The following is a 26,538-nucleotide window of genomic DNA, read 5'->3' on the forward strand; positions in this document are numbered from 1 at the left end:
TTAGCTCTTTCCTTAAGTTTGCCTTGTTTCTATCTCCCAAAATAATGGCCAGTGAATCAGGGTATTTGGCTTCAACCTCCATAATTTGGTCAGCTAGAGTTCGTAATGCCTTGTTTACACAGGCTTGTGGGGGACATAAAGAGCAATTAGAAGAAATAAGGGAAATTCATGAGGCGAATAGTATGGTTTGCAGTTGATAATTAATGTGTCTACGTTTTCATTACAGAATTTATATATTATATCCTGAGACCAGCTGTTGTTGATATATAAGCATAAGCCTCCTCCCTTCTTTTTACCAGATTGAATCTGAAACCCTGGGATATGCAGGCTGCTATCTTCAATTGATTCATTTAACCAGGTTTCAGAGAAGCATAGGGCTGTTGAATTCTAAAAGTCAGAATTGTATCTGTTTAAAAGGAGTATTTCATCCATATTATTAGCAAGTGAACGTACGTTGGTTGGGAAAATTGAAGGCAGAGGAGTTTTATTTCTCCTATTCCTTAATCTGTTTAAAATCCCCCCCCCCCCCTTTTACCTCTCTTTCTTCGCTTCTTCCATTTGGTTTTTTTGGTAATCCATAACTCCGGGGAAATTCCTTCTTCCTGTGTTAAAATCTCCTCTGCCTTTGTAAAAAAAGGGGGGGGGAGAGAGAGAGGAGAGATCACAGAAAGCTGCTCCTTAAAGAAACGTTGCTTAATTTTTAGCAGATGGTCTCATGTGTAAGAAATCCGTAGTGAGTCGCAGAGAATAATTAAAAATAAACAAACCATTAACATTTCACCGAGGCAACATTCGGCGGCGCCATCTTGGATCCAATGATGAGGAGTTAGAGAATGATCTGGAGTTAGGGGGGGAATCACTCTTTCTCATACACATTTTTCCCATTTACTCAAAATCAGTCTTTGGTATTTCTTGCTTGTTATCTTTCACCTCTTAAAGAGCGCTTGATGCTGTCATTGCACAAAGCAAAACTATTCAGAAATACTGCCATAGATAGAGAATTCTCCCAAGAAAGTTAATTGGATAGATGTAATTGGACAGATGTAATACAAGATGTATTAATCATAACATTATTTTGATTTGTTTAACTTGATAGAAGTGATGCAAGAAGTGTATGATATTAAACATTTGTGTCTGAGATCTCAAAATCCGGTATTTATTCAAATATTATGAAGGACCTAAAGTACACCTCCAATAACTTTCTATACAGTACCTTATCTATACATGTAGTCCTTGACTCAGTTTGTAGTTTTGTAGATCTTGCCTACAAGTGAAACAAAGTATTGCGTTTCTTATGTGGAGAATTTTGTCTGTATGATTTTAAAAAATTCAATAAGACATTTCTTTCCTTCTTTAGGAACTCTCTTTTAAGGATCTGATAGAGCATAATGGAATCACTTTACCTTTATTAATTGCAATTGCACAACTAATTCATCATAGGTTACAAGATTCCAATTTGGTTTTCTAGTTTAATGCAGAATGTGCTATTTGTAACCTTACATTTCATGTTATCCCCAAAGCCCTTCTAAAAATTAATTTTAAATAAATAGTGAAATATTATGAAATAATTGTATATATTAATTTAATTTTGCAACTTTAGTTCTTGTTCTGGTCCCATCATTTTGTAATGTGCAATCTTGTTGTACCATGGAAAGAATGAGGATGCTTTTTAAAGAAAAAACTGATGAAAAACAGTCTTTTAATCATTTATTTCTCCTATAATTTCTTTTCAGAGGGCCAGCTGAGAAAATCAAATTATATTACAAACTTAAGCTGCAACCCCATAGATATATATCAGAGTCTACTGAATTCAGTTAATTCATCTTTTTCATAGATGTGCATAGAATGGAAATGTATGTTTTTGTAATGAGATCTCCATGTTCAGAATTAAGTCCCAGTTTTGAGTAGTGTTTGCATTCAGTATTGAAACCTTAATAGTATAGGGATTGCATTTTTAAAAACAATTCAGCTGAATTAATATATTTAAAGTGAATGATATTTTTTTATCCATCAGAATTGAAAATACAGCTGCTTGCTCGTACCACACATGTGGAAGAACTGGAATATCTGAAAAAAGATTATCAACTTAAATGGGATAAAAAAAAGACAGAACATGAAACTGAGTTGGAACAACTAAGGCTTTATTTTGAACAGAAATTGAAGTCTGTGGAAGAAAATTACAGAGAAGAATTAACAATGTTGCATCAGAGATTGCAAGAAGTAAAAGATTATTCCATAGAGGAGATGGAAAAATCACAAGAACAAGATATGGAATTTGGGTGAAGCTAATAATTTAATATTGCTATCCTGCTTTTGGTTCCACCCCAGTAAGCCTTAAATCCTAGTTTAGGATGAATATATTAATTATTTTAATTTCTTGTTAAAGAAAACTTTTTAGCTAGCCATGTTCACTAAGAATAGGAAAAGGTACTATGACTTCCAGAATAACTGTTCGAGTGACTCTTGAGCAGTTATTCCCCTATTTTACAGATATTGGAATTTTAGAATTTTACTGAGCACTTAGTGTGAAATTAGCTGTATATTACTAACACTTGTGTCCTCTAACCATCATAAATGAACATGAATTAGGAAATCTATATAGCTTTACTTTATGCTAAAGGTAAAGGTTCCCCTCGCACATACGTGCTAGTCATTCCTGACTCTAGGGGGCGGTGCTCATCTCCGTTTCAAAGCCTAAGAGCCAGCGCTGTCCGAAGATGTCTCCGTGGTCATGTGGCCAGCATGACTAAATGTCAAAGGCGCACGGAATGCTGTTACCTTCCCCCAAAGGTGGTCCCTATTTTTCTACTTACATTTTTTATGTGCTTTTGAACTGCTAGGTTGGCAGAAGCTGGGACAAGTAACGGGATCTCACCCCGTTACGTGGCACTAGGGAGTCAAGCCGCTGAACTGCTGACCTTTTGACCGACAAGTGTCTTAGCTACTGAGTCACCGTGTCCTTATTACTTCATGCTAGTATTTTCTTATTTGATTCATCATAGATTACAATATTGATACATATGTGAGGATTTTAAGATTGTCTCAGATTGTAATTCAGAAAGTTTAAATTATTCTGTTCTTAAAAGAATACTAGCTGAAGTTATTTTTCTGAATTATTCCATATATTTTATACAGCCCTTCTGTTACGCTATTGGAAGAAATGACAGAAAGAGAGAGATTGGATTTGTTTGAACAGCTAACTCAGCAATTGGAGCACTATAAGGTCAGTTACCAAGCAACAAATAGTATTTAAAAGTTATTTAGCTCCTCCATACCACCTGATTTCTATAGTGTAAAAATGCCAGGGTACGATTTGCTGAGAACATATCCTTACAGTGGAGCTTCCCACTTATTTATTTATTTATTTATTTATTTATTTATTTATTTATTTATTTATTTTTCGTATTTCTATGCTACCCAACTCTCCGAGGTCTCTGGGCAGCTTACAACAAAGACAGTATAAACAATATACAATAAAAGACGTTTAAAAAACCCATAAACACCGCTCATGGTCAGATTTCGCAAGATCGCAGTGGCAAGATCAACGGCCCCAAGCCTGCCGGAAAAGCCAGGTTTTCACCATTTTCCGGAAGGCCAGTAGGGTGGGAGCGGTTCGGGCCTCAGGAGGTAGCTGATTCCAGAGAGCTGGGGCAGCCACAGAGAAGGCCTTCCCCCGCGGACCTGCCAGCCGACATTGTTTAGCTGACGGGACCCGGAGGAGGCCAACTCTGGGATCTTACTGGTCATTGGGAGCTATGCGGTAGAAGACGGTGTTGAAGAGAGCCTGGCCCTAAGCCTTATAGGGCTTTAAAGGTAATAACCAACACCTTGAATTGTGTCCTGTACTAGTCCTCCCACCGCCTCCCTTACACAGTGCAGCTCACGGAGGATTGGTGTAATGTGGGAGTACCTAGGTGCACCCACGACCGCTCAAGCAGCTGCATTCTGGACCAACTGTAGTCTCCGAACACTTTTCAGGGGTACCCCATGTAGAGCGTGTTTCAATAATCCAACCGTGAGGTGACAAGGGTGTGAGTGACCGTGAGAAGAGCCTCCCGTTCCAGATAGGGTCGCAATTGGTGTACAAGGTGAACCTGTATAAAGGTCCCCTTGCAGGTTGCCTATTACTGAAGTTGGAAAAGAGTGTTCTTGTTTCTGTTTTAAATGGTTAGGTTGAATAGTCAACAGTTGAATTACAGATAGTATTTGACTGATAACCTTGATGGAACTTGCCCATTACAGTCAGAAGGCATGACAGCCATTAAGTGAAGCATCCATATGATCACCTAACTTGCGACCCCCCTCCCTACTTTTCCCAATGCAATCATTAAACATGTGCAAGGGAGGCACTGGGAGGATTAGTACAGGACATGTCCCAGGCCTTCAGAGGCCTCCCTTACCCACTGAGGCATTCTTTGCTCTGCTTCCCACCCCTTAGAGTCCTTACAGGCCTTAGGTCTGCTTCCCACCCCATTGGATCCCAGACCCTCCTCACCTCACATCATCCATCATACACTTAGCTTTCAAAGATCTCCAAAGCTTGGGTTAGGGAAGAAGGGCAAGCCGCTATGTTCCTGGGAGACATGACATGGTTCCAGAAGTGGTTGCCATTTTGGGGGCGGCTGCCCTGAATTGCAGGCACTCCAAAAATGGCAGCTGCTTCCAGGGTTGCGCCACATGGCCCAGGAACGAAATGGCCTTCTCTGCTTCCTCAAACTCTGGATCGCTGCAGATCTTTCCAGAACTCACATTAGGGAAGCAGGGCAGGGCTCTTTATTTCTGAGCTATGTTGAATGGCTGAACTGAATTCTCTTTCTATTTGTTATTGATCAGGCCTTAGCAATCCATTTTTAATTTAAATGTGACGTGAAAAATCATTTTCTTCTGGATGGTTAAAATTCTGTAGTTTTGAACTACCCAATTGAAAGTGGAGTGAGGGAGATGTTTTATTCATAGGAAAAAAACAAAAAAATTTTTGAAGAAAATAAATATATCATTTTACCACCTTAAAACTGCTCTAAAAACATTTTTTCAAATTTTTAAATGTGTAAAAACATAAATTCAATGCTTATGCTATTTTCATATTCCTTTTTATCTCTTTTTAAATAGATAATTCACTATAAAGTAATCACTTCAAATATTTTACTTGTGTTCTAAAATCATTATCATTGAACCTTTTTTCCTTGAATTATTTTATTCATTTCTGTACCTTAACTTTGTTTGCATTAATACTCCAGTTGTTAAAACAATGCTATACTTAATACTTGTTCAGTTCTCATTTTGTTTATGAAGATTCAGTTTTCTCAACCCGATTGTGATGTTGTAAAATGTCATCTGCATATTGTAGTATAATATTGCACTTTAAGCAAGAGTATAGATTGTGGTAATGTATAAAATAGTGCAAAATAGTTAAATTAGATAAAAATTTAAATTTCCTAGTCTTAATAATAGATTTCTCATACATACTCTAGGAAGAACTTTGTTCTTTACAACTGCGTTTGGATAAAAAACATTTACATGAGATTGAGTTATTAAGATCTACTCTCACACTCCAGTACCAAGAGAATATTATAAAGCTGAAATTGGAGCTCTCAGATAGATATACTTCTGAAATAGAACAATTGAAAAAGAAACATTGTTTACATCTTGAACAGCTCCATGCAAAAATTTCAGAAGAACACCTCAAAGGTAAAAGACTGTCTCATAAGCAAGCTGTGGTTTTTAAATGCCCTGATTTGTAACAGATTTACAAGAAAAACCTCTACACTATAAATGGGCACATTTTACATCAAATATCAAAGATAAATAATTGATTATCCACTTAGCCAGTAGTCATATATTGTAGAGGAAGATCTCACTTATTGACCGGCTTGTTCAGCAACCAGTTGAAGTTATGATGCTGAAGAAATAATTTTACGACCAATGCTCATACTTAGAGACCTTTGCTGTGTCTCTTGCTCACATGATTGCCATTATAATCATTTTGTATTATCTTGTGTCTGACCTGTCTCCCCCTCCTCCCCCCCCCCCCCCCCCCCGCAGAGTGGAGAGTCCCTGCTCACCCTTTGTAATCACTGCCCCTTTCTCTATGCAATGGGAGAAAAACAACAGGTCAAGTATAGAAAAGATTGCCTGGTGTCTCCTCCCTCCCCCCTACATAAGTTATATAAATACATTGAAAAATATATTAAAATATTTTATCGTGTAATTTGATAAACCTGCAACTAAATGGTTGAATTACCAGGTTATATTGTTTAGAGCAAAATTTTATGAAACCTTTTATAAAATTTACTGCAATTTTTAGTAGCCAGCTTGGGCCAGTTACTCACTCTCAGCCCAACTCATCTCACACAGTTGGTGTTGTGGGGGAAATTATAGAAGGAAGGAGTATTAGGTATGTTCACTACCTTGAGCTATTTATAAAAATAATAAAGGGAGGATATTCCTGATTTATTGCTTAGATAATAAGAGCTCTGTTAATCCCATCTCTAGAATTTCAGCATACTTTTAGGTACATATATTTTCTCTACTGTCTCTTTAACTTGCAGAAGTAACTTTTCTAGATTGGCTTTCATTGGGACAGAACCAATATTCTCCAGCTACTTCATGTGGGTTGACAATTGTCTCTTATCAGAAAGTTAGATGTATGAATAATTTTAAGTGCATCATAATAGAAATGACAACATAGTTTCTTAGAATTCACAAGACAAGGTTTCAACTACAGTCTTATCACAGGGCCCCCCAACCCCCAGGCTTTTGGGAACCAGTCTGTGGGTGAGCATGTGAAACTTTATTTGCACATGCGCAGAATTAAGTTGCACACATGAAACCATTGCCTCCAACCCCTGCCACTGCCACCTCTATCAGTCCGTAGAGCCAGAAAGATTGAGGACTGCTAGTCTCTGAAACTCTTTTCTGTGCTTTAAAACATTTCATCATTTTCAGAGATTGCTAAAATTCGTCAACAAAGTACTCAAGATGCTGCACGTCAGATAGAAACAGAGGTGGCACAGCAACTCTTGTTATTAGTGAATGAATACAAGAATGACCTGGGTGGTCTTCAGCTTGAGATGCAATCTATTTCTAGTCAACAAGAAGAAATAGAAGAACTGAAGAGAAAAAACACTGAATTAAAAGAAATCGGCATAGTACAAGAAAAGAATGTGAAAGAAGAATTAGAACAGGTATATACTGAGCAATGCAAAAATACTGCTTTTAGGAAATAATTTGTTTAGACACTTACTGTAAGTAATCTTTATTATTGAAAAATAGTAAATCTATGCCATTTTTTTAAAATAACAAGGTGTGTGTTTACTATTTTATTTATTTTGTCAAACGTACGAGATAACAGGCATAAGTATAAACATGGATATGAGCACAGGTAATGAGTACAAATAAATGGGACAAAGGGTAAATGTAAATAATTTTTTAAAAATAACATTTAATTTCAGAGTTTAAAAGATGGCTTTTATTAAAGATGAAACTAGCTCAAAGATATTACCATTAACTTAGGTTATAAATATTCAGATTGCTATTGGTAATATAGAAAAAAGCAAACTGACTGTAGCAGACAGTTTTCTAAAAGTCAATGACAAGGTCAGTAGATAAACATTTTTTTATCTGCAAGAAAGAGGAGTGAATATATGTAGTCCTTGACTCCTACCTGGTTGCTTAGCGATTGTTTAAATTTACAAAGGACCTCTCTCCCGCCCCCCCAAACTACTTACGATTCAGTGCCAAAGTTACTATAGCCAGCCACATCTGGGTCACATCTTGGGTGCTTGGCAACTGGCCAGCATTTACAATGATTTGTAGCACTCCATGATCACATGACCACAATTTGTGACATTTTTCCAGAAACTGGTGTTTACTTCCAGTTTCTGGGGGAAAAACCCGCCCCATAGTGAACAATGGGTTTGTTTTTTACAACTGTGGCATATGCTTGACTATCACTGCAAAAATGATAAAATCTGGTCTGATCACATGATGACGTACTATGACCATAATGATTTACCACCATAACTGGCAGACTCAATTACAGTTATAAATCGAGTTGTATGCAAAGAAAGGTGAACAAAAAGTGGAGAAATCTATTTCTGCCCTACGAAGATTTAATAAAATGCTAATACTACATTTGCCTGCTGGACCTCCTGTGGGACTGCCTTCGGCACTCTTAGTTGCAATTTTAAGATCTTGAACTGGCTCTGTCTACTGGGAGATTAAGCAAGTAGCTCCAGCCCTTAGCAAATGGTATAAGGAATGTGGGGTATGGCCTTTGCATCCACTTGGTGTTTCCTCCAGCTGCTGATTGTGCTACAGCAGAAGAAGATTGGGGAGATGCTATTCACTGATAGTTGGCTGTGATTGTTTAATGTGGAGATGATTATGTTAAATGGTTCCCAGGATTTGAGGGAATGATTGATGGAGGACATAAAATGGGTTGTGGTATCAGAGTGGTAACGGGAGGAGGGGGAAGAGAGAAATGATGACAATTTGGAAGTGGACAACAAATGGATTTTGTGTAATATTTAATAGATTAAGCATAAACTAATTGAAGATCATACAGCTGAATTAAGAAGAACTAGAAAATTGCTCCAGGAAGTGGAACAGACTCATAAAGCAGAAGCTGAAGAATGGAGACATGAAAAGAAGATATTGGTAGCAGAATCTGAAGAAAAAATATTATTGCTTCAAAAAGAGCTTCAAAACAAGGCAGAATATGAGAAGCAAACATGGCAAAGACAGTCTGACCTTCGAGAAGCAGAAATGACTTGTCTTCAAGAACAGCAGGCTGCTCTAATTGTAGAATTAGAGAAAACTCTAAAGGAGCAACAGAATACTATCCAGCAGTTAGAAGATAGTTTAGTGAATACACAGAAGACTTTGGCTCAATATAACAGTGAATTATCTTCCACAAAGACTCTCATGGCTGAAGAATTAGAAAAAGCCAAACAAGTTTTAGAAGAAGAATATAAGGCTAAATACAAAGAAGCACAAAGCAGGTTTGTAATTTTTCCTATTACTAATAACTTGATCATTTAGTGTAAATGCTTTCATAACCAACTCCCAAGGCTAGACCCTATATGTGCAGTTGTTTAGCTGTTTCATTAATATGTTAACCATCAATGTGTGAAATTAGATATTTTTAGAATACCTAGGAAATCTATAGAATGCCAAAAATGGGACATTAAAGTATGAAACGCTTAATATTTCACATACTGCCTAGACATACTATGTAATGCCAAAAGGCAAACTGGCAAAGTATTAAAAGTATAAAATAGAATATGACATTCTAGCCTTCCTTGTCGCAACAAGTAAGTCAGGACTGGTCTTTTTCTCTTTTTTCAGTAAGATAGCCTTATGCTTTATTTTGCATTTCTTTTCATTTTCATACCCATCTTTTCAGTAAAAGGTTCAGTAAATGACTCTTTTTTCATACTTTTCAAAATAAATAGTTCTTGTTATTCTGTACAATGCCTAGCATTTATATACAATACCTAATGAAAGTATATAACTTATTAAAATAACACAGACATTTTGTACTTTTTTGGGGAGGTTGCCTCCCGTACACTTCTTTTGGATCATTTATTCCATCTACTTTTAGGTCTGTTTTGTCTATAACCTCTAGCTTTCTCTCCCCTCATCTTTTTCCCCCGTTGTTTTTTTCTATGACTACTTATTCTAACCCCTTTTTCTTTTCCTCCACTATCTTCCTGTTTCTTCCATTTCCTTTTCACATCTTCTAAGATACTTTCCTTCTGATCTAATCCCTTTTTCACCCTTCATTTTACTAATGTCTTCTTATTTTCTTTTTGATTTTCCAATTCTGCATTCTCCTCTCTTTCGGGTGTTTCCATTCTTTCCTCATTGTCCTGGTCTTTACTTGTTATTCCTTGTATTACATTTTCCAGTTTTTGCTCTATACGATCCATACAGCCAGATATTTCCATCATCTCCTTACATTGTTCTTTTATAAAATCCTTAATGTCTTGTTAAATCAGCTCCATATTGTTATCTTCACTTATTTCCATTTTACAGTCAGTCCAGTTTTTTTAAAAAAACATCCAGGAGGGTCATCCACATTCCTTCCAATCACTTTTATTTGTTCAACAGTTTCATAATTTTGAAGTTTAAAGTAAATTTAAAGTAATTCTTTATAATCCAATAAAAATAAAGATCCCATAGGTGCACAGTTCTCTTAAAAGCAGATGGTGCTCCTAATTCAACTTGGTCTTGCCTCTGCATAATGTTGATAATCCAATTTTAATTATTTTAAATTGTAAATCCAATAGGTGGGTAAATTTGATAGTAATAAAATAGGAACAAATTCCAGATCAAATTCCAATATTTTTAAAAATACCTTTTCAGTGTCACATCTTCACTTTGAGAGTTCAATTTATTATCTTTGTTTCCTTTTAAAAAATTCTCTTCAATATTATGACTTTTTTTTTCTATAAATGTGCTTATTCCGCCACTAGCAAATAGTCCCAGTATGCTTCCCCCTCGTATTTCTTGGGGATACTTTAAATATATATATATATATATATTCACTTTTTCTTCTCCTGCTTAGTCTTGTGTATTCTGGTCATCTTCGATTTCATGGCAGCCATCTTTTGCTGCCACTGTTCCTTGCAGTCGGTTGAGGGTACTTTCCAGGTCAGGGAGAAGAGATGCGGCTCCTCTCTACCTGCTAGACAGTCCCCCTTTGCTTCACCACTCTTCCGGAGTGGCTATGGTCCCAATTAGGACCCTCCGACAGGAAAAGTTTGACGCCAGCTGCACAGCTCGCAGACGAAGCTTCCGATACTGCCGGAAGTTCAACCGAAAATTTCCCTTAATTAAATTAATAAATTTAAAGGTGAATTTTGTTTTGAAGATTACTATTGTCACTAAATCTATAATCTATACATAAGATCTGTGTACAAGTTTGTATGTATAGTGCCACACTATCAGGATGACAAAACAGTACAGGTAGTTCTTGACCTATGACTGTTCGGTTAGTGATCATTTCAAGTTATGATTGGATTGAACAAATTATGGTTGCTACTGGTCTTCAGCCATCTTAGCAACCCTGTGGCCATGATCTGGGTGCTTGGCAACATCTTCATAAAATCAGTTGCCAAGTACCCATCACATGTTCGCTATTTGCAAACTTCCCTCCCAGCTTCCCCAGAAAGTCAATGACAGGGAAGATTGAAAGTCATTGGGGTAAGTTTCCCCTATCTTGTGCACCTGCATCCAGCCCCTCCTCATTCACACCATGCCAACACTTGCATGTCATTCCCAATCTGCACAGTACCTCTCACATACCATTGTACATTCTCCCTTTTCTCATGGTGCCTTTCACACATTCTCCCTAACCCTGCCTGACATATCCACTTAGCACCTGACTCTCTCCCTCACTCCAGCATCAGCTTCTTACCTCCTCCAAGACCTGGAACTTGCATCTTTCCTGGCAACTTGGGGATTTGGGGATTTTAAATTGGTTTTTAATATTATTTAATCTTTATCTATTGTTGGGTTGTTTTATTGTTGTGAGCCACCCCGAGTCCTACGGGAGAAGGGCGGCATATAAATCTGACAAATAAATAAATAAATAAATAAACAAACAAACAAACAAACAAACAAACAAACAAACAAACTGACTTTGGCTATGAAAAACCGGCATGAAATTACCTTGCCTAGTGATAGTGTGATTCAGTTAATGATGACAAATGGTATTGTAGGTGATGCCATCACTAAATGATACAGTTGCACATTATGACTGCATCACTTAGCAAAGGGAATTCCAGTCCCAATTGCCATTGTAAATCAGGGACTACCTGTAAATAATCTTATCTTTGGATTTCAGCAGAAGACTACTATGCTACTATCTTATCTTATCCTTTATGGAACAAACTTTCATAGAATCATAAGGTTGGAAGGGACCTTGGGCATCTTCTAGTCCAATCCCCTGCCCAAGGTTTCTTGAAAACCTCCATCAACAGAACACCCACAACTCCAGGAGGCAAGCTGTTCCATTGTTTAATAATTCTCACTGTCCGGAAATTCCTCCTTATTTCTAGGTTGGATCTCCCTGTGGCAAACCAACTGTTTTTTGTCTTACCTCCAGTTCTGTGGAGAATACATTGTTACTCTCTTCCTTTTGGCAGTCCTTCAAGCAATTGGAAGACTGCTGTCATGTCTCTTTTCAGTTTTCTCTTCATGGACTTGTATTAATAGCTTTAGTTGACTTGGTTTTTAAAAATTAGCTATACTTCCTGGTACACATTAATGTGGGGCAGAAAAAAGTAGATGGATGATAAGAGAAATAAATAAGCAGACTTCTTTTGCCTTGTGTTACAGTTACAAGCAGAAGAAATATGAATAGCATTTTAAGATAATGTTCAAAAAATATCCCAGATATTTTACATTATTATGTTATTTGTTCTTTGCACTGTTATATTTTTGATAATATATTTTGTTTGCTTCCTTATAAATCTAGATTTTTGGAAGAAAATAAAAAAAACAGAACAGAACATGAAATTCTTCTCCAGAAATTGAGGGAAAAGCATATTGATGAGCTAGAGCTTCAAAATAAAGAGTTGCATCAAAAACATAAGGAACACATTTTGTCCCTTACATCCAGCCAGCAAGCCGAAATTGAAGTTCTCAAATCTATATTAGAAAGAAAACAACAGAACTGGTTAGAGACTCCTGTGGCTGATATCCAGAGAAATAATCAAGCACACATTATGCAGCTGGAAACAAAGAATTTATCTGATTTGAATAGTTTGGAGGCTACATATCTTTTTAAAATTAAGTTCCTGCAAGAAGAGCACAAGAAAGCTCTTGGCGGTTTACAGATAAAATTGAAAGAACAATTATTTCAGAAAGATAAAGAAAATGAAATGCTTTTGGCTCAAGAATTAAATACAATAAAATTTGCTGAAGAATTGCAGATTTGTGAAGACAATCTGAAAATAGAACTGGCTGATGTTCAAAAAGAAAAACATAAATTAATGGCTGCTGAACATGAAGATGTTCATAAGGTAGAGTTGAACAGTAAAGATTGCAATTGGTTTTGAGTTCTGATTTTAGCAATATAAGCCAACCTGGATATTTATTTATTTATTTATTAGTCATATTTCTATGCCGCCCATTCTCCGAGGACTCTGGGTGGCTTACACCAAAGACAGTATACTAAATAGCATATTGCCCCCGACAATCTGGTCCTCATTTTACCCACCTCAGGAGGATGGAAGACTGAGTCAATCTTGAGCCGGTGAGATTTGATCCGCTGAACTAGCAGTCAGCTGAAGTAGCTGCAGTACTGCACTCTAACCACTGCGCCACCTCGGCTCTTAGTTATCATAGTTGCACTGTGATTATCTGTTGCATTACCCCCTTTTTTCCCATGTGCACACAGTTTTGCATCTTTAGGTCTTAGTTCCACTCTCAGGACATACTATCATCTATAAGAGATTGGATTAGTGGCTAGATCTCATCTTTTTAGTAGACTTGTAAAGCTATTCATTCTGGCTGCTGTAGTAATGGTTTCAGTAATCTGTTTGCACTTGAGAAACCATTCTTTCAAATAGCTTATTTAAGAATTCAAAGATGTAGGGAAGGCTTTTAAAGAGATGTACAGTAATGATGCAGTAACAAGGGTTTTTTATTTGATCCAAGCTATTTGATAACACAACAGTTTGTATGTAAAATTACACATTTTTAATATAATTTTATTTATAGTTTTTTTCTTTGACATACATAAGTGAACAGTGTAATTTCCTTGATGAGGGTGTGACATTGTCCAGATGAGGGTTGTATCAGTCGGATCTGATGCTGGCTGAGTCATAATTTTTGACCACTCCCCTTGCTCCGCCCCTTTCATGCCCAGTTTTGACTTAGTCGGCCTGAGAGAAACATCTCCTACAGATCTGGCTATACAGCCCAGGTCTGTTCAATATCACAGAATTGTAAGTCTTTTTGACCACCTTTTTATTTCTCTAGTTTAAAATTGTTACTTCCCCTTTAAATTTTTTTTCCCCCTTCTATTGTAGCCTGCCGGTTTTGCCTTGCTAGAGCGTCCTAAGCTGCAGGCTTTGCTTCGCTCCTGGCGGCGGCCATTTTGAAAGCCCCATTTTAAAAGGGAACTTTTTTCCTTTTTCTTTTTCCTGTCTTTTTTGGGGGGGATTTTTTTGATCTATCCCACCAACGATTGTTTAAGGGGCCCTAGACCACAATACCACCAACAATAATAGTGATTCCCTAATTTTAAGGGAAATCGCCAAATCGGGCCGCCGCCCACGCTACAGCGATCCCAAAACCGCTGATCAGCTGTAGAGCGGTTAATTGAAGCGCCGCGGCAATTTTAAAAGGAAAATTTTTGCCGCTTTGCCACCAACGAGTCTGCAAGTTTGGGGGGGGCAGCAAGCTGCTTCTTGCCTCCCCCTGTGGCATTTCCAGCCAGTATTTTTTATTTTTTTCTCATCGTGGCTGTGGGGGCGCTGAGGAGGTCCGTTTCTAGGCTTGCCTAGACAGATACCTCCGGAGCAGAGTTTCCTCCTGCTCAAGTGTGACCTGGCAGCCATCGTGCTTAATGCCAGAGTCGTTGCCATCTCAAATTTCAACCACGTGGCGAAACTGAAACCAAAAGCTATTTCTCCAGTCGACATTGTGGTCGCAGTGAGTATACTAAAGATGGCGGATCGCTCTTCCCATGGGGAGGAAAATACTATGTACACTGGGAAGAAATCAACTTCCAAACGTAAGCACCTTTCTAAGCCTGAGGAGAAGGATTTAACAAAGAGGCATAAATCTCTAGAAAAGCAAGTTAGTGAGGTGCCTGCAACTGAGCCTGGTAAGGGGACCCCCCCCCATCTACCCCCCCTCCTCCCATTTCAACTGTTAGCCAGGCCTGGTCTTCGGAGGGAGAGGGTAATGTTCTTCAACAAGACCAAAGCAATTTGCAAAACCCCTTTGCAAGTCAATTAATGACCCCTGCAACTCCTGTATTTGGTGGCCATGCAGCTGCAGCTGCTTCAACAGGTGAATCCTCTATGCCTGTGCTAACCCCCGAAGATCCTTTAAAAAATGTGCCAGAAGGATTGAGAATTCTGATTGAACAGGCCATTGCTTCTAGAATGGCAGCCAATATTCATGGTCACCACTCTGGCTCTGCTATTTCAGAGCGATCTGCCCGTATTAGAATTTCTCCTGCAGTCAGTCTTACTGGCTCTCATTCTCCTGCAGCCTCCAGAGTTAGTGAAGCCTTTGTGTTTGAGGAAGAGAGACATTCTGACCTATCAGATGATGAGGGGATAATCCAAGATCAACCTGCCTTTACAGGATTATTTCCCCCCAATAAATTCAAGTCTTTATTGCATAAGGCTCGCTTAACAGCCGCCTTAAAGGAAGATGAATACTTTCAAGAGATGCAGGAGGCTCAAAAGGGTGGACTACAGGGACCTTTTTCTGAGCCCCCCCCCCCGAACTTTGTTATGTACCAACTCCACAACTGTTCATAGACGTGGTAAAGAAACAGTGGGCTGGGCCTGCAACCATGGCATCTGCACATGGTTCAGATAAGAAATATTATGCTGTTGCTCCAAAGTTTGCTCAACTCTTGCAAGTTCCACCTGTAGACAGTCCTGTAGCGGCCCTTTCCTCTTCTTCTTCATACGTAACTGGGGATACTTCTGAAGGTCTAAGGCCAGAAGACAAAAAGTTAGAATTTCTGTTTAAAAAGAACCATCAGGCCTCGGCATGGGCAATTCAATCAGCTTCATCAGCCTCATTTTTTAATAGAACTACCATCCTTTGGCTTCAACAGTTACAGGCAAGGGTACCCCCCAGTGAGGTTCGCCTTCATCAGGATGTTAATAAAATCATTGCTGCCACTCAATTTTCGGCTGATGCAACCTTGAATTCAGCCAAATTTGCATCCAGAGCCTTAGCCTCTACAGTTTCAGCCCGCAGGATGCTCTGGCTTCGCCAATGGCCTGCTGACCTTAAGGCCAAATGGCGCTTGGCTGCAGCTCCATATTCTGCAAACAAACTATTTGGGGAATCACTTGACCCTCTTCTTGTAGAGACACGGGACAAGCGAAAAATTTTGCCCTCAACATACAAACGGGCTGAAGGAAGACCCTCTCCATATTACAGAAGGCCTTCCTTTCGTTCCTACCCCCAGGGAGGCCCCTCCAGGCAGGAATATCTTCAGGGATCCTATCGATCCTCGGACCGTCAATATTTTCGGGACAGGAGCAGACAATTCCAGCCCAAACGGTCCTTTCGGGGTTCTGGTTTCCGCCAGTCCCGCAGTCGTAAGTGACTCACTACCAAATCCTCCAGTAGGGGGTCGCCTGTCCCTCTTTGCGGACAGGTGGGAAAGGTCATCTTCAGACCTTTGGGTTCTTTCAGTTGTGAAATTCGGCCTCCCCCTGGAATTTCTCTCCAGGCCTCCAACCCGCTTTCTTCAATGTCCAACTTCCAAAAGCGAATCCAGACGTCAATTAATGAACCAAGCAGTTCAGCACCTACTACAGATTCACGCCATAGAGGAGGTCCCCCACGATCAATGGAAACAGGGGTATTATTCCATCCTGTTCGTAGTTCCAAAGCGGTCAGGGGGGTGGAGAGCCATTCTGGACTTAAAAAATCTCAATTCATACATAGTGTATCGCAGATTCAAAATGTGTTCACTAACCTCTATTCTTCAAGGGATTCGTCCCAACGATTTTCTAGTTTCCATAGACCTCATGGAGGCTTATCTTCACATTCCCATCCTGCCAAAGCATCGACAGTATCTCCGATTCAGCTATGCAGGAAAGCATTTTCAATACCGGGCTCTTCCCTTCGGACTGGCATCTGCACCAAGGGTCTTCACAAAGGTCCTGGCGGTGGTGGCGGCTCACCTGAGACAACAACCGGTAAGGATCCAGGCTTACCTGGACGATATTCTGATTCAGGCTCACTCTCAAGAGCAAGCCTTACACGACCTACACCTCACGATTCAAACCCTGAACGACCATGGGTTCTTGGTCAACTACAAAAAAAGTCAGTTAGTGCCAGTCACCAGGATCACACATCTTGGCGCCATCATAGACGCAGCCCAGGGGACCGTCTACCTAACCTTGGAACGACGGTCAGACATCAGGGACCTAGTAGCTCTCATTCGCAGAACTCCATCAGTTCCATTGGCCACTCTATCCAAGCTCTTGGGCAAGATGGTCTCCTGCGTCCAGATCGTCCCATGGGCACACCTTCACGCTCGCCACTTGCAGTGGTTCCTGCTTCCTTTTCAAAAGAAACGCCAAGCTCACACCATGTCAACAGTCAAAGTTCCACTCTCAGTCAGGCGATCGCTAGGTTGGTGGACATCGCCTTCTCTCGACAAGGGGTGTCTCTTCATGAATCACGACCGACTTGTACTCACTACAGACGCCAGCCTTCACGGATGGGGGGCTCATCTTGCATCACACGTGGCTCAGGGCCGTTGGTCTGCATCAGACCTCGCCAACCCTATCAACTGGCTGGAGCTGAAGGCCATTCGTCTCGCTCTCACGCACTTTCACCGGTTCGTGCAACACCGTCATGTTCTGGTGTTGACAGACAATATAGCGGCGAAGGCACATGTCAACCGTCAAGGGGGCACCCACTCAAAGCGCCTCATGGAGGAATCATTTCGCCTGGGCAAGTGGGCAGAACAACACCTCCTCTCCATCAGAGCGGACCACATTGCGGGGTCGGAAAACACCCAGGCGGATTTCCTGAGCAGGACAGAGGTGGACAAAAGCGAGTGGCAGATTCATCCCGACATATTTCATCAGATTTGCAACAGGTTTGGCATCCCAGCCATAGATCTCTTCGCCACACACCTGAACAATCAGCTTCCTCGCTTCTTCTCGAGGTTCCCGACGCCAGGGGCGGAAGGGGTCAACGCTCTCCGTCTCACCTGGCCACCGGGTCTTCACTATGCCTTTCCACCGCTGCCTCTGATTCCGGCCCTGATTCGGAAGGTCATCGCCGACAGAGCAGAAATTATCCTCGTGGCTCCCCACTGGCCACGCCGTCCGTGGTTCGCAGACCTGGTCAGTCTCTCCACATTTCACCCTTGGAGGATTCCACCAGACGAGATTGTACTGCGTCAGGGGAACCTTCTTCATCCGGACCCTCAGTGGCTCCAACTGACTGCATGGCGCTTGAAGGGGCCCGTCTAAGGCAGGACAATTATTCAGATAGGGTGATTCACATTGTTCAAGCCTGCAGACGTAAATCCACAGTCAGACTCTACAATATCTCCTGGCTCGCCTTTTATAGGTGGTGCCGCTCCCGGCAGATAGATCCTGTTTCAGCCTCACCTGCCCAGATCTTGGAGTTCCTCAGAGATGGGTTTGACCGTGGTCTGGCCCATAGTACCCTTCGGAGACATGTGGCGGCTCTGTCTACGGCCTTGTCCAGTCCATCCGGCCGACCACTCACTCAGCACCCTGTGATAAAAAAGTTCCTGCGAGGAGCCAGGCTCTTGCGGCCCTCCTCGATTCATAGATACCCTACTTGGGATTTGCCCAAGGTCCTTAACGCTTTAACTGAGACTCCCTTTGAACCCCTCCGCACGGTTCACCTTCGCTTTCTCACCCTTAAGGTGGTTTTCCTTATAGCCATAACTTCAGCCCGTCGCATTTCGGAGCTGGCAGCCCTCTCAGTTAGGGAGGATCTCTGTGTTTTCCGGCCGGACACAGTTATTTTGAGATTGGACCCTTCCTTTATTCCCAAGGTTAATTCCCCCTTTCACAGGGCCCAAGAGGTTATTTTGCCCAATTTCTGTCCCCGGCCCTCTCATGCCTTGGAACGAAGGTGGCATACCTTAGATGTACGGAGGGCCCTAAAGATTTATATCAAAAGGACTGCTCCCTTCAGGAAGTCAGAGGCTTTGTTTGTTTCCTTTTTGCCAGGCTCCCTAGGGCTCAAAGTCTCTTCTGCCACAATTGGTAGATGGATCAGGGCTTGCATCGCCTCGGCATATCAGGCCCAGGCGATTCCTGTTCCCAATAGCATTACTGCCCACTCCACTAGGAGTGCTGCTACCTCAGCAGCTTGGGCGACTCAGGCCTCCCTTGAGGAGGTATGTAGGGCAGCCACCTGGTCTACCCCCTCGCCATTTATTCGTCATTACAAGATAGATACCTTTGCTTCTGCTGAAGCGTCATTTGGCAGGAGGGTTTTGCAGCAGGTGCATCGTGCGAGGGTCTCTCCAGGCCCTTCGACATCCCGCCCTTGAGACAGCCAAATCTTTGGTATGTCCCTCATCTGGACAATGTCACACCCTCATCAAGGAAATTGGGCATTGGTCTTACCTTAAATGCCAGATTTCTTGAGTGGGGTGACATTGTCCAGCCCCTCCCTCTGTCTCAGTGCCTGTACAGTTTATTGTTCTTGTTCAGTAGTTTTTTTCCAGTTGTCCCGTTGGACCGATTTACTTCCTCCTGATAACGGTGGTTCCTGTTGGAGATACTTCTGGTGGCCTTCCTTCGTCAAAACTGAGCATGAAAGGGGCGGAGCAAGGGGAGTGGTCAAAAATTATGACTCAGCCAGCATCAGATCCGACTGATACAACCCTCATCTGGACAATGTCACCCCACTCAAGAAATCTGGCATTTAAGGTAAGACCAATGCCCATTTTCTGGGTCAATTTACTTTATACACAATATTAATAACAATAATAATGCTATTTAGGTATACATACTAATCTCTCAACTTCTAACATTTACGTATATATAGTAATTTTATTATGTAGCAGTATACATAATATTTTCCCAATTTCTAATCTCTATCTCTATTTTCTAACCCTTAATAAAGCAAATCCCATATTAAGAAGTATACTGCATCTATCCATCATCTCTTGCCCTTTTTAGTATTTCAACTCTTACTGACTTTTTGACAAATCTCCCATGTTCCTTCCTTGGGATCTTGTATCCCCTTACATCACTCACATTTAGTCTAAGTATTTCATCTGCCTCTATGTCTATCTCTCGCTGTTGAATCTCTAGAATACCCATCAATAACACTTTAATTACATCTGGGAGTTCTTTCTCTTTGTCCTCTTCTATATTTTGACCTCTTAAATAGTAATTACCTATTCTATTTCAAAAAAAATTACTATCTCTTCCATATATATTATCTGTTGATTTATCTCCTCTTCTTTCCTTTTCTCCTCCTAATTTCTTCTCTATTTTCTGAATTTTTTGTTCATTTTTGATTGTCATTTGCTGAGGGTTTCCTAGTCTCGCATCTGTATCATGCATCAGTTTCTCCATCTCCCTATGGTTCCTTATAGCTTCCTGAATACATTGAAACATCAATAGCATTTCTTTTTGAAATGTATTTGTTTTTCCCTGTTGTAACATTTTGCTTTAATTTAATGGGCTAAAAGTTACTCAATCCCAAATCCACCAATATCCCAATTGTCCAGAACATCAAAAAGCCAATATTAGAAGAATTTGCTCAATCCCGGAACTGTTCCTCAGAATCCACGAATTTTATAGTCCTCGAAATCTGCCAATTTACTCCCTCTGAGTATCCAAATTTGTAAAAATGAACTTTTCTTTTCGCCTCATAAGATGTTCTATCAAACAATATTTATGATCCAGAATGGCCCACCAAATTTCCCCATGTCTCATTAATCCACAAAGTCAAATGTTTAGTTTTGAGAGCAATTTCTATTGTTTATAATCCACGCCACATTGAAGATCTTCAAAAGGCTCACCAGTTACTCCCAAATAGCCAGAAAGCAAATAGATGTAGAACAAAAAACAAAAAGTCAGCCTTCCAGGTGTTGTTTGCCTTTCACTTTGTTTCCCTTCTTATCAATTCTGGCTTCCCGTCAAGGTCTTTTTCAACCATGTACCATGTTTCCCCGAAAATATGACATGTCCCGAAAATAAGGCCAAGCCTGATTTTTGGGGTGGGCGTAAATATACGCCCTCCCCAGAAAATAACCCCTAGTGAAAGGATGGGCGTGGCAAGCACAGGAGACAGCCCTTCCCTTCCCCCGTCATCTCAGGGCTTCTCGCTCCATTAATGGGATCAGCTGAGGCGCTCCAGCCGCCATTCAAGAAACAGCTGATTCGTGGGTCCAAAATGGCTTGAAAATGGGGAGGGGAGATTTTGCCTCTTATTCTGTCTGTGCTGAGCTTCAGAACAGGGTGAGAGGCAGGAAAATCCCCCCCTCCCCATTTTCAAGCTGCTCACAAAAAACACCCCATTCCAAGCCTTCAGCATATTCCAGGATTACAACATTGAAGGCTCTGAATGGGGCGTCTTTGCAAATGGCTTGAAAATGGGGAGGGGGGATTTTCCTGCCTCTCCCCTTGTTCTGAAGGAAAAGATGGTGTGTATGAGAGAGAGATCCCTACCCCCCACCACTCCCATGGCAGCCACATTCCTCCATTAACCTGCTTTCCTGCTCCATTCTCCACTGCCACTTGCAGGGCAAGAAAAGTAGTCTGTGACATTACTTCCAACTTTGCGAGATTTTTTTTTTTTTTCAGGAAGTTGGAAGATCTGAATTTCTGGTTCATGTGGAAAATTTGGGTCATTGCGGCCGCAGGCAAGCAGGTGGTGGGATGGAGAGGGTGGGGCCGGTGGGCTTGCTGCCTCCTGCCCCTCAAAAACAACACCTCCCCGAAAATAAGGCCAAGCCCTTATTTGGGGGTCAAAAGAAAATAAGACCCTGTATTATTTTCAGGGAAACACGGTAGTAGTATAGTATCTTTTTTCACCAGTAGTTGGCATCCCAGCTCCAAATTCCAGCATTAAAACCAAGGGGATTGTCAAATGATCAAAAGGTCCATTTTTCTTTATGCAATTTCTTCCAGTAGTCAAACATTGTCAGCAAATTAAAATCACTTTTCACAGTACTGAGAGTTTCAGTCCGGTCTTCCTATATTTTAAAACTTCATAGTCTTCCATTAAAATTTTATTTCTCTTTTGGATCTATAATCTATCTCCATGTGCTAACTTGCTGCTTTCTCATTGCTTTGGAGAGTCTTTCAAAAATTCTTTTACTTGGGGTTGAGTTTCTAATATAGAAGTTGAAAATCATCTCACCCAGTTCCAATCCTCTGTTCATGAACTGCTCCAGCTCATTAGTATTTCTTCTTCAGTTGCCCCAGCTTCGGTGTGGCCATAATGGCCGTCTCTCTTCTTCGTTGGGAGGGTGCCTTGGATCGAGCAGCAGAGCCGCTGCTCTCCCGCAATCAGCAAGGAGTCCCTTCTTTCTTCGTCATCCCTCCAGGGTGACTTTAGCCCCTTAGGCCTTCTAATGAAGAAGGGTTGGACGGGATTCACGGAGCCCGCTACCCACGACTGTCTCACTGCAATACCAAACCAGAAATCAAAATTACACATTAAGGAGATTGCCTAAGGACCACCTACCTCATCTGGTAGCGACTCAAAAGTCAAGCTTTGTCTACGGCTGCTGCCCCTTTTCTTTGGAATGCTATCTCCAAAAGGCATAATAACTCATAAAATATCTCAGAAGTGAGGCTTTTAACTGAAAATTTTGATTGTTAATTTTAATTATGAATGCTGTTGGTTTACCTGGTTATTTTAATTGCAATTTTAGTATTTTCATTTTATATTTTATTTTTCAATAGCAGTACACCCAAATAAATATATAGCAGTTGTTATGATTTAAACATTATGACTTTATAAAATATGGGTACCACCATCCATAGTACAGGAATTGGTTTCACAGCTGTTTCCCCCACCATCACCACCACTACCACCATTCTAACTTTGAACAGTTCCTAAGTGTGAACGTTAGGTTAGGACTACTCATATGCTAAGTATAATAGCATTGTTGTCACTAGTTTCAGTTGGTTCCTCATTTTCTTCTCATGTCAGATTGCCATAACTAAATCAAAGGTCACCCCTACTAGTTAGTTTTAAAGTCTATGTTCTGAGTGTTCAGTCATTTAGGATATATAGAAATTTGGGTCTCTGTTACACATGAAAGAAAAAAATATATGTAAGGCGTAATTGCAGACTTCCTGACCATCTTAAACATGTTCTATCTTAATTTTTGTGATTCTGATTATAATAGAGATTGCCTTTGCTGTACATGAACCTTGAGCCATGGTGGTGCAGTGATTAGAATGCAGTATTGCAGGCTAACTGCCCACAGCTAGGAGTTCGATTCTGAGTGGCTCAAGGTTGACTCAGCCTTCCATCCTTCCGTGGTCAGTAAAATGAGGACCCAGATTGTTGGGAACAATATGCTGACATTTGTAAACCACTTAGATGGTGCTATAAAGCACTATGGAGCTGTATATGAGTGCTATTGCTGTTGCTGTTGCTATTGTTATTGCTATGAAGCAACTAGTTGAAAATTGGGGCCAAATTAGCATTGTCTGGAATTGTGCAACTTAGATTTGGTACCTTAGTGGTAGTTTACCACTAAAATGTAGTGAATTTAGATCTATGATAATGTGCAGACTATTAGAAGGCATGGTGACATAAACTATGAATCATTGCATTGTTTCAAGTTAGAATTAAACAGGAAGAATACTTTGTAATAAACTCTAAATTATGTTTTAATCTGTAAGTATGGTGGGGAAGAATTATTTTAGTTTTTTCTGGTAGCAACTTTTTGTTTCTTTTTTTCAAAGATGAACAATTTATAATTTGTGAATTATTATCTTTGATTCTATATAGGAAGAATTGACTGTTGTGCTAGAAACACAGAGGCCTTTGTTTGAAGATGAGCATCATGAAGCCCTGGATGTTTTGCAAAAAACAATCCTCCAAATGGAAGAAGAACATAAAAGAACAATACAGGGCTTTCAAGATCTTCATTTGGTGGAAATTGAAAAAGGAAAAGAAAAATTTCAGCAGCTTCAGAAAGAATTGGAGAAAATAAAGTCAGACAAGCAACAGGTGAGAAATGCTTTTTGAAAAAGTAAAATTGTATTTCCATTTGGACCTCATTTTGTATTTTGCTATAACTTGCAATTACCTATTTAAGAAACTATAATAGAAGTGGTCAGTTTTGCTGCTCTTACCAACTTTAAAAAAAAAAAAAAGTACAGGTAGAACTTGACTTACAACTAAGGTTTATGGCATTTTTTTGCAGGAAACCAGTATTTACTCCTGGTTTGCAGCAAAATCTACCCATTATGAACAATGGATTTGATTCATAACAGCAGTGTTCATTTAACAACTGCAGTGATTCACTTGACAACCACAAAAAAGGGTCTTAAGATCGGAGGTAGTGATGTAGTGACCCGCTTAACAACCAGCATGACTTACTACTGTAATTCCAATTATAAGTCAAGTTCTACCTGTACTTTTTTTTTTTGGTAAAAGTTGGTAAGTTAGTGCTTTAAACCTTTTTCAAGTTCCAGAAGGAAATTTTTCTTGTGCATATGTCTGTTTTGCTGCCGTACAGTCTTAAAAACATTGCCAGAAATTCTGGTTCTATCTATTCCAGTAATATTCTTACATTGAACTTGCTTGCTATTGTTCTTGGTAACTGATTTTAAAACGTATGTGAACTTTGATCACAAAAAAAGTCATTCACTCAAGCCTAAAGCATAAATGTAGATATATTCCAATATTTTTGCTATCTCCCAAATTTCCATAACATTATTTATTCTATTTTATGTGGCATGGTTCATCAAAATGCAGTGAAAATACAAGATAGCTGCATGCTTGTCTTAGCAAAAATTGATATTTATCCTTACTGTTCATTTTTTTCCACAGTTGGAGAAAGAAGTCAATTTTTTAAAGAAAGAAATGGAAAAGGCCAATACTGAATTTAAAAAATTATATCCACAAGAGAGAGAGAATCAGGAAGAAAATATTCTTATAGCCATGTTGAGATCTGATATTGACAGTTACAGGAATGAAAGGTTTGAACACTTGAAACATTCTGGAGTACATTTTGTATTTTATATAAAGTAAACAAACTATGAACATGTATGCATATTTTGTATGTAGATGATGTCTTGTTTGCCAAGAACCCAAATGATTTGCAGTTAATATTAGCTTGTTAGATTATATGGGTCTGGGAATTAATATATCAAATATCAAGTTATTTATCCTGACAAAAAAATGGAATGAATAATTTCAAGTCATAAATAAAAGGAAAAAATAGAACAAGTAAACTATATTTTGGTAAAATGTGTACTAAACCTGGGGAAATTTATATTGCATACAACTACTGATAGAATTGTATTGGGGTATATGTGATTTGCGCAAGAAATGAATGTTAAAATGGATGTGGACATGGAATATGTAAGGACAAACAAAAGTAATTTGAAGTGAGTTACTTAAAATGTATCTGGCAAAAGTAGAGAAGATCTAGAATGAATTAATGATCAGTATAGTAGTACTAAATCGAAGTAATTTGATCATATAGAAAAAATGAAAGAAGATCAAATTGTAGAACAATTAATAGTATATATAAAGGAAGAATGGGGGACATGTCAAGAAAACCAAGTAACTTGTAGCTGGATAGCATTAATGACATTCAAGGACAGGAAATGTAAAGGAAAAAAAAGGAACTGATTTATGGATGTGCTAGAAGAGAGGATTGTTCAAGAACAGAAAAGTATAGAGAGAGTTATGAATGGTGTTGGCATCAACTAGATCTAGTAAAAAGTATTTTTGTTGTTATATCCATTTAATTTCTTGTGCTTATTAATTCTTACCTTTTTTCGGCACTCTGCCTAATACTGCTTACCCTGAAGGGGAATAGTGTGATGGGCAGGTATGTATAATAGAGAATATTAAAGCTAACATATTTGTCAACAATAAGACCAACTTTTAAACATTTAATATTAAACATTAGTAATGCAACACAATGTAATAATAATTTCAAAATTGTTTCAGAATTCAGAGATAATTTGTAGGGAAATTACAATATATGTTAATATATAATATTTAACATAACTTTTGTATAAACACTATGATATAATGCAGAACTTATTAGGAGAGATGGCCTAATTATTAATATTCTATTCCAGAATTATATGAAACTTAGAAATAAAAAAACTTCTTTAAATCTTTAACTATATGATATAGTTTACCAATATGCATTTTTAAAGATGGGATGGGAAAGAGGCACTTAGAGTTTATAGTGTATTAGTGTTTCTTCTAATATAAATACATTGGTAGGAAGCAGAGACTACATTAGTGAAAGATGCAGAATCTGATTTAGCCCAAGTAAAATCATCATATCATTTTTCTGATCTCTCAGATCTTCAACATAGTAAACTGTTTTGATGGTATGATCAATGGATAGTATTAAAAACTTTAATGTTAAAAAATAAAAAGGTACATGGATAAGTTAAGTGAATAGTCTAAGAAATAAAATAGAGTTGGGTGGAAATTCATCTCATATCTGTCAATGAGCAAGGATAAAAATACAACTGTGTGATATAGTAGTAGAATGAATAATCCACAACTATGTGAATACCCAAACATTTAAGAGGTGGATAGTGAAATTAGAATTTATCTTCTCAGCTCTTTGTCACTGCTAACCAGGGGTGA

General features: G+C 39.4%; 1 protein-coding gene across 1 annotated transcript in view; it reads left to right on the forward strand.

Annotated features, from left to right (window-relative positions):
- The window catches only part of LOC139309058 (pericentrin-like), a 133,698-nt gene that overhangs the window by 7,711 nt on the left and 99,449 nt on the right, over positions 1-26,538 (forward strand). The window contains exons 8-15 of the mRNA XM_070933136.1: positions 2,015-2,279; positions 3,136-3,223; positions 5,472-5,688; positions 6,946-7,184; positions 8,536-9,002; positions 12,485-13,031; positions 23,701-23,922; positions 24,748-24,896. Of these exons, the coding sequence (XP_070789237.1) occupies positions 2,015-2,279; positions 3,136-3,223; positions 5,472-5,688; positions 6,946-7,184; positions 8,536-9,002; positions 12,485-13,031; positions 23,701-23,922; positions 24,748-24,896 (2,194 nt within the window). The remainder of the gene's footprint in view (positions 1-2,014; positions 2,280-3,135; positions 3,224-5,471; positions 5,689-6,945; positions 7,185-8,535; positions 9,003-12,484; positions 13,032-23,700; positions 23,923-24,747; positions 24,897-26,538) is intronic.

This window comes from Pituophis catenifer, unplaced genomic scaffold, assembly GCF_029215685.1.
Source record: "Pituophis catenifer annectens isolate HBS135680 unplaced genomic scaffold, rPitCat1.0.hap2 SCAF_1, whole genome shotgun sequence".
NCBI lineage: Eukaryota > Metazoa > Chordata > Lepidosauria > Squamata > Colubridae > Pituophis > Pituophis catenifer.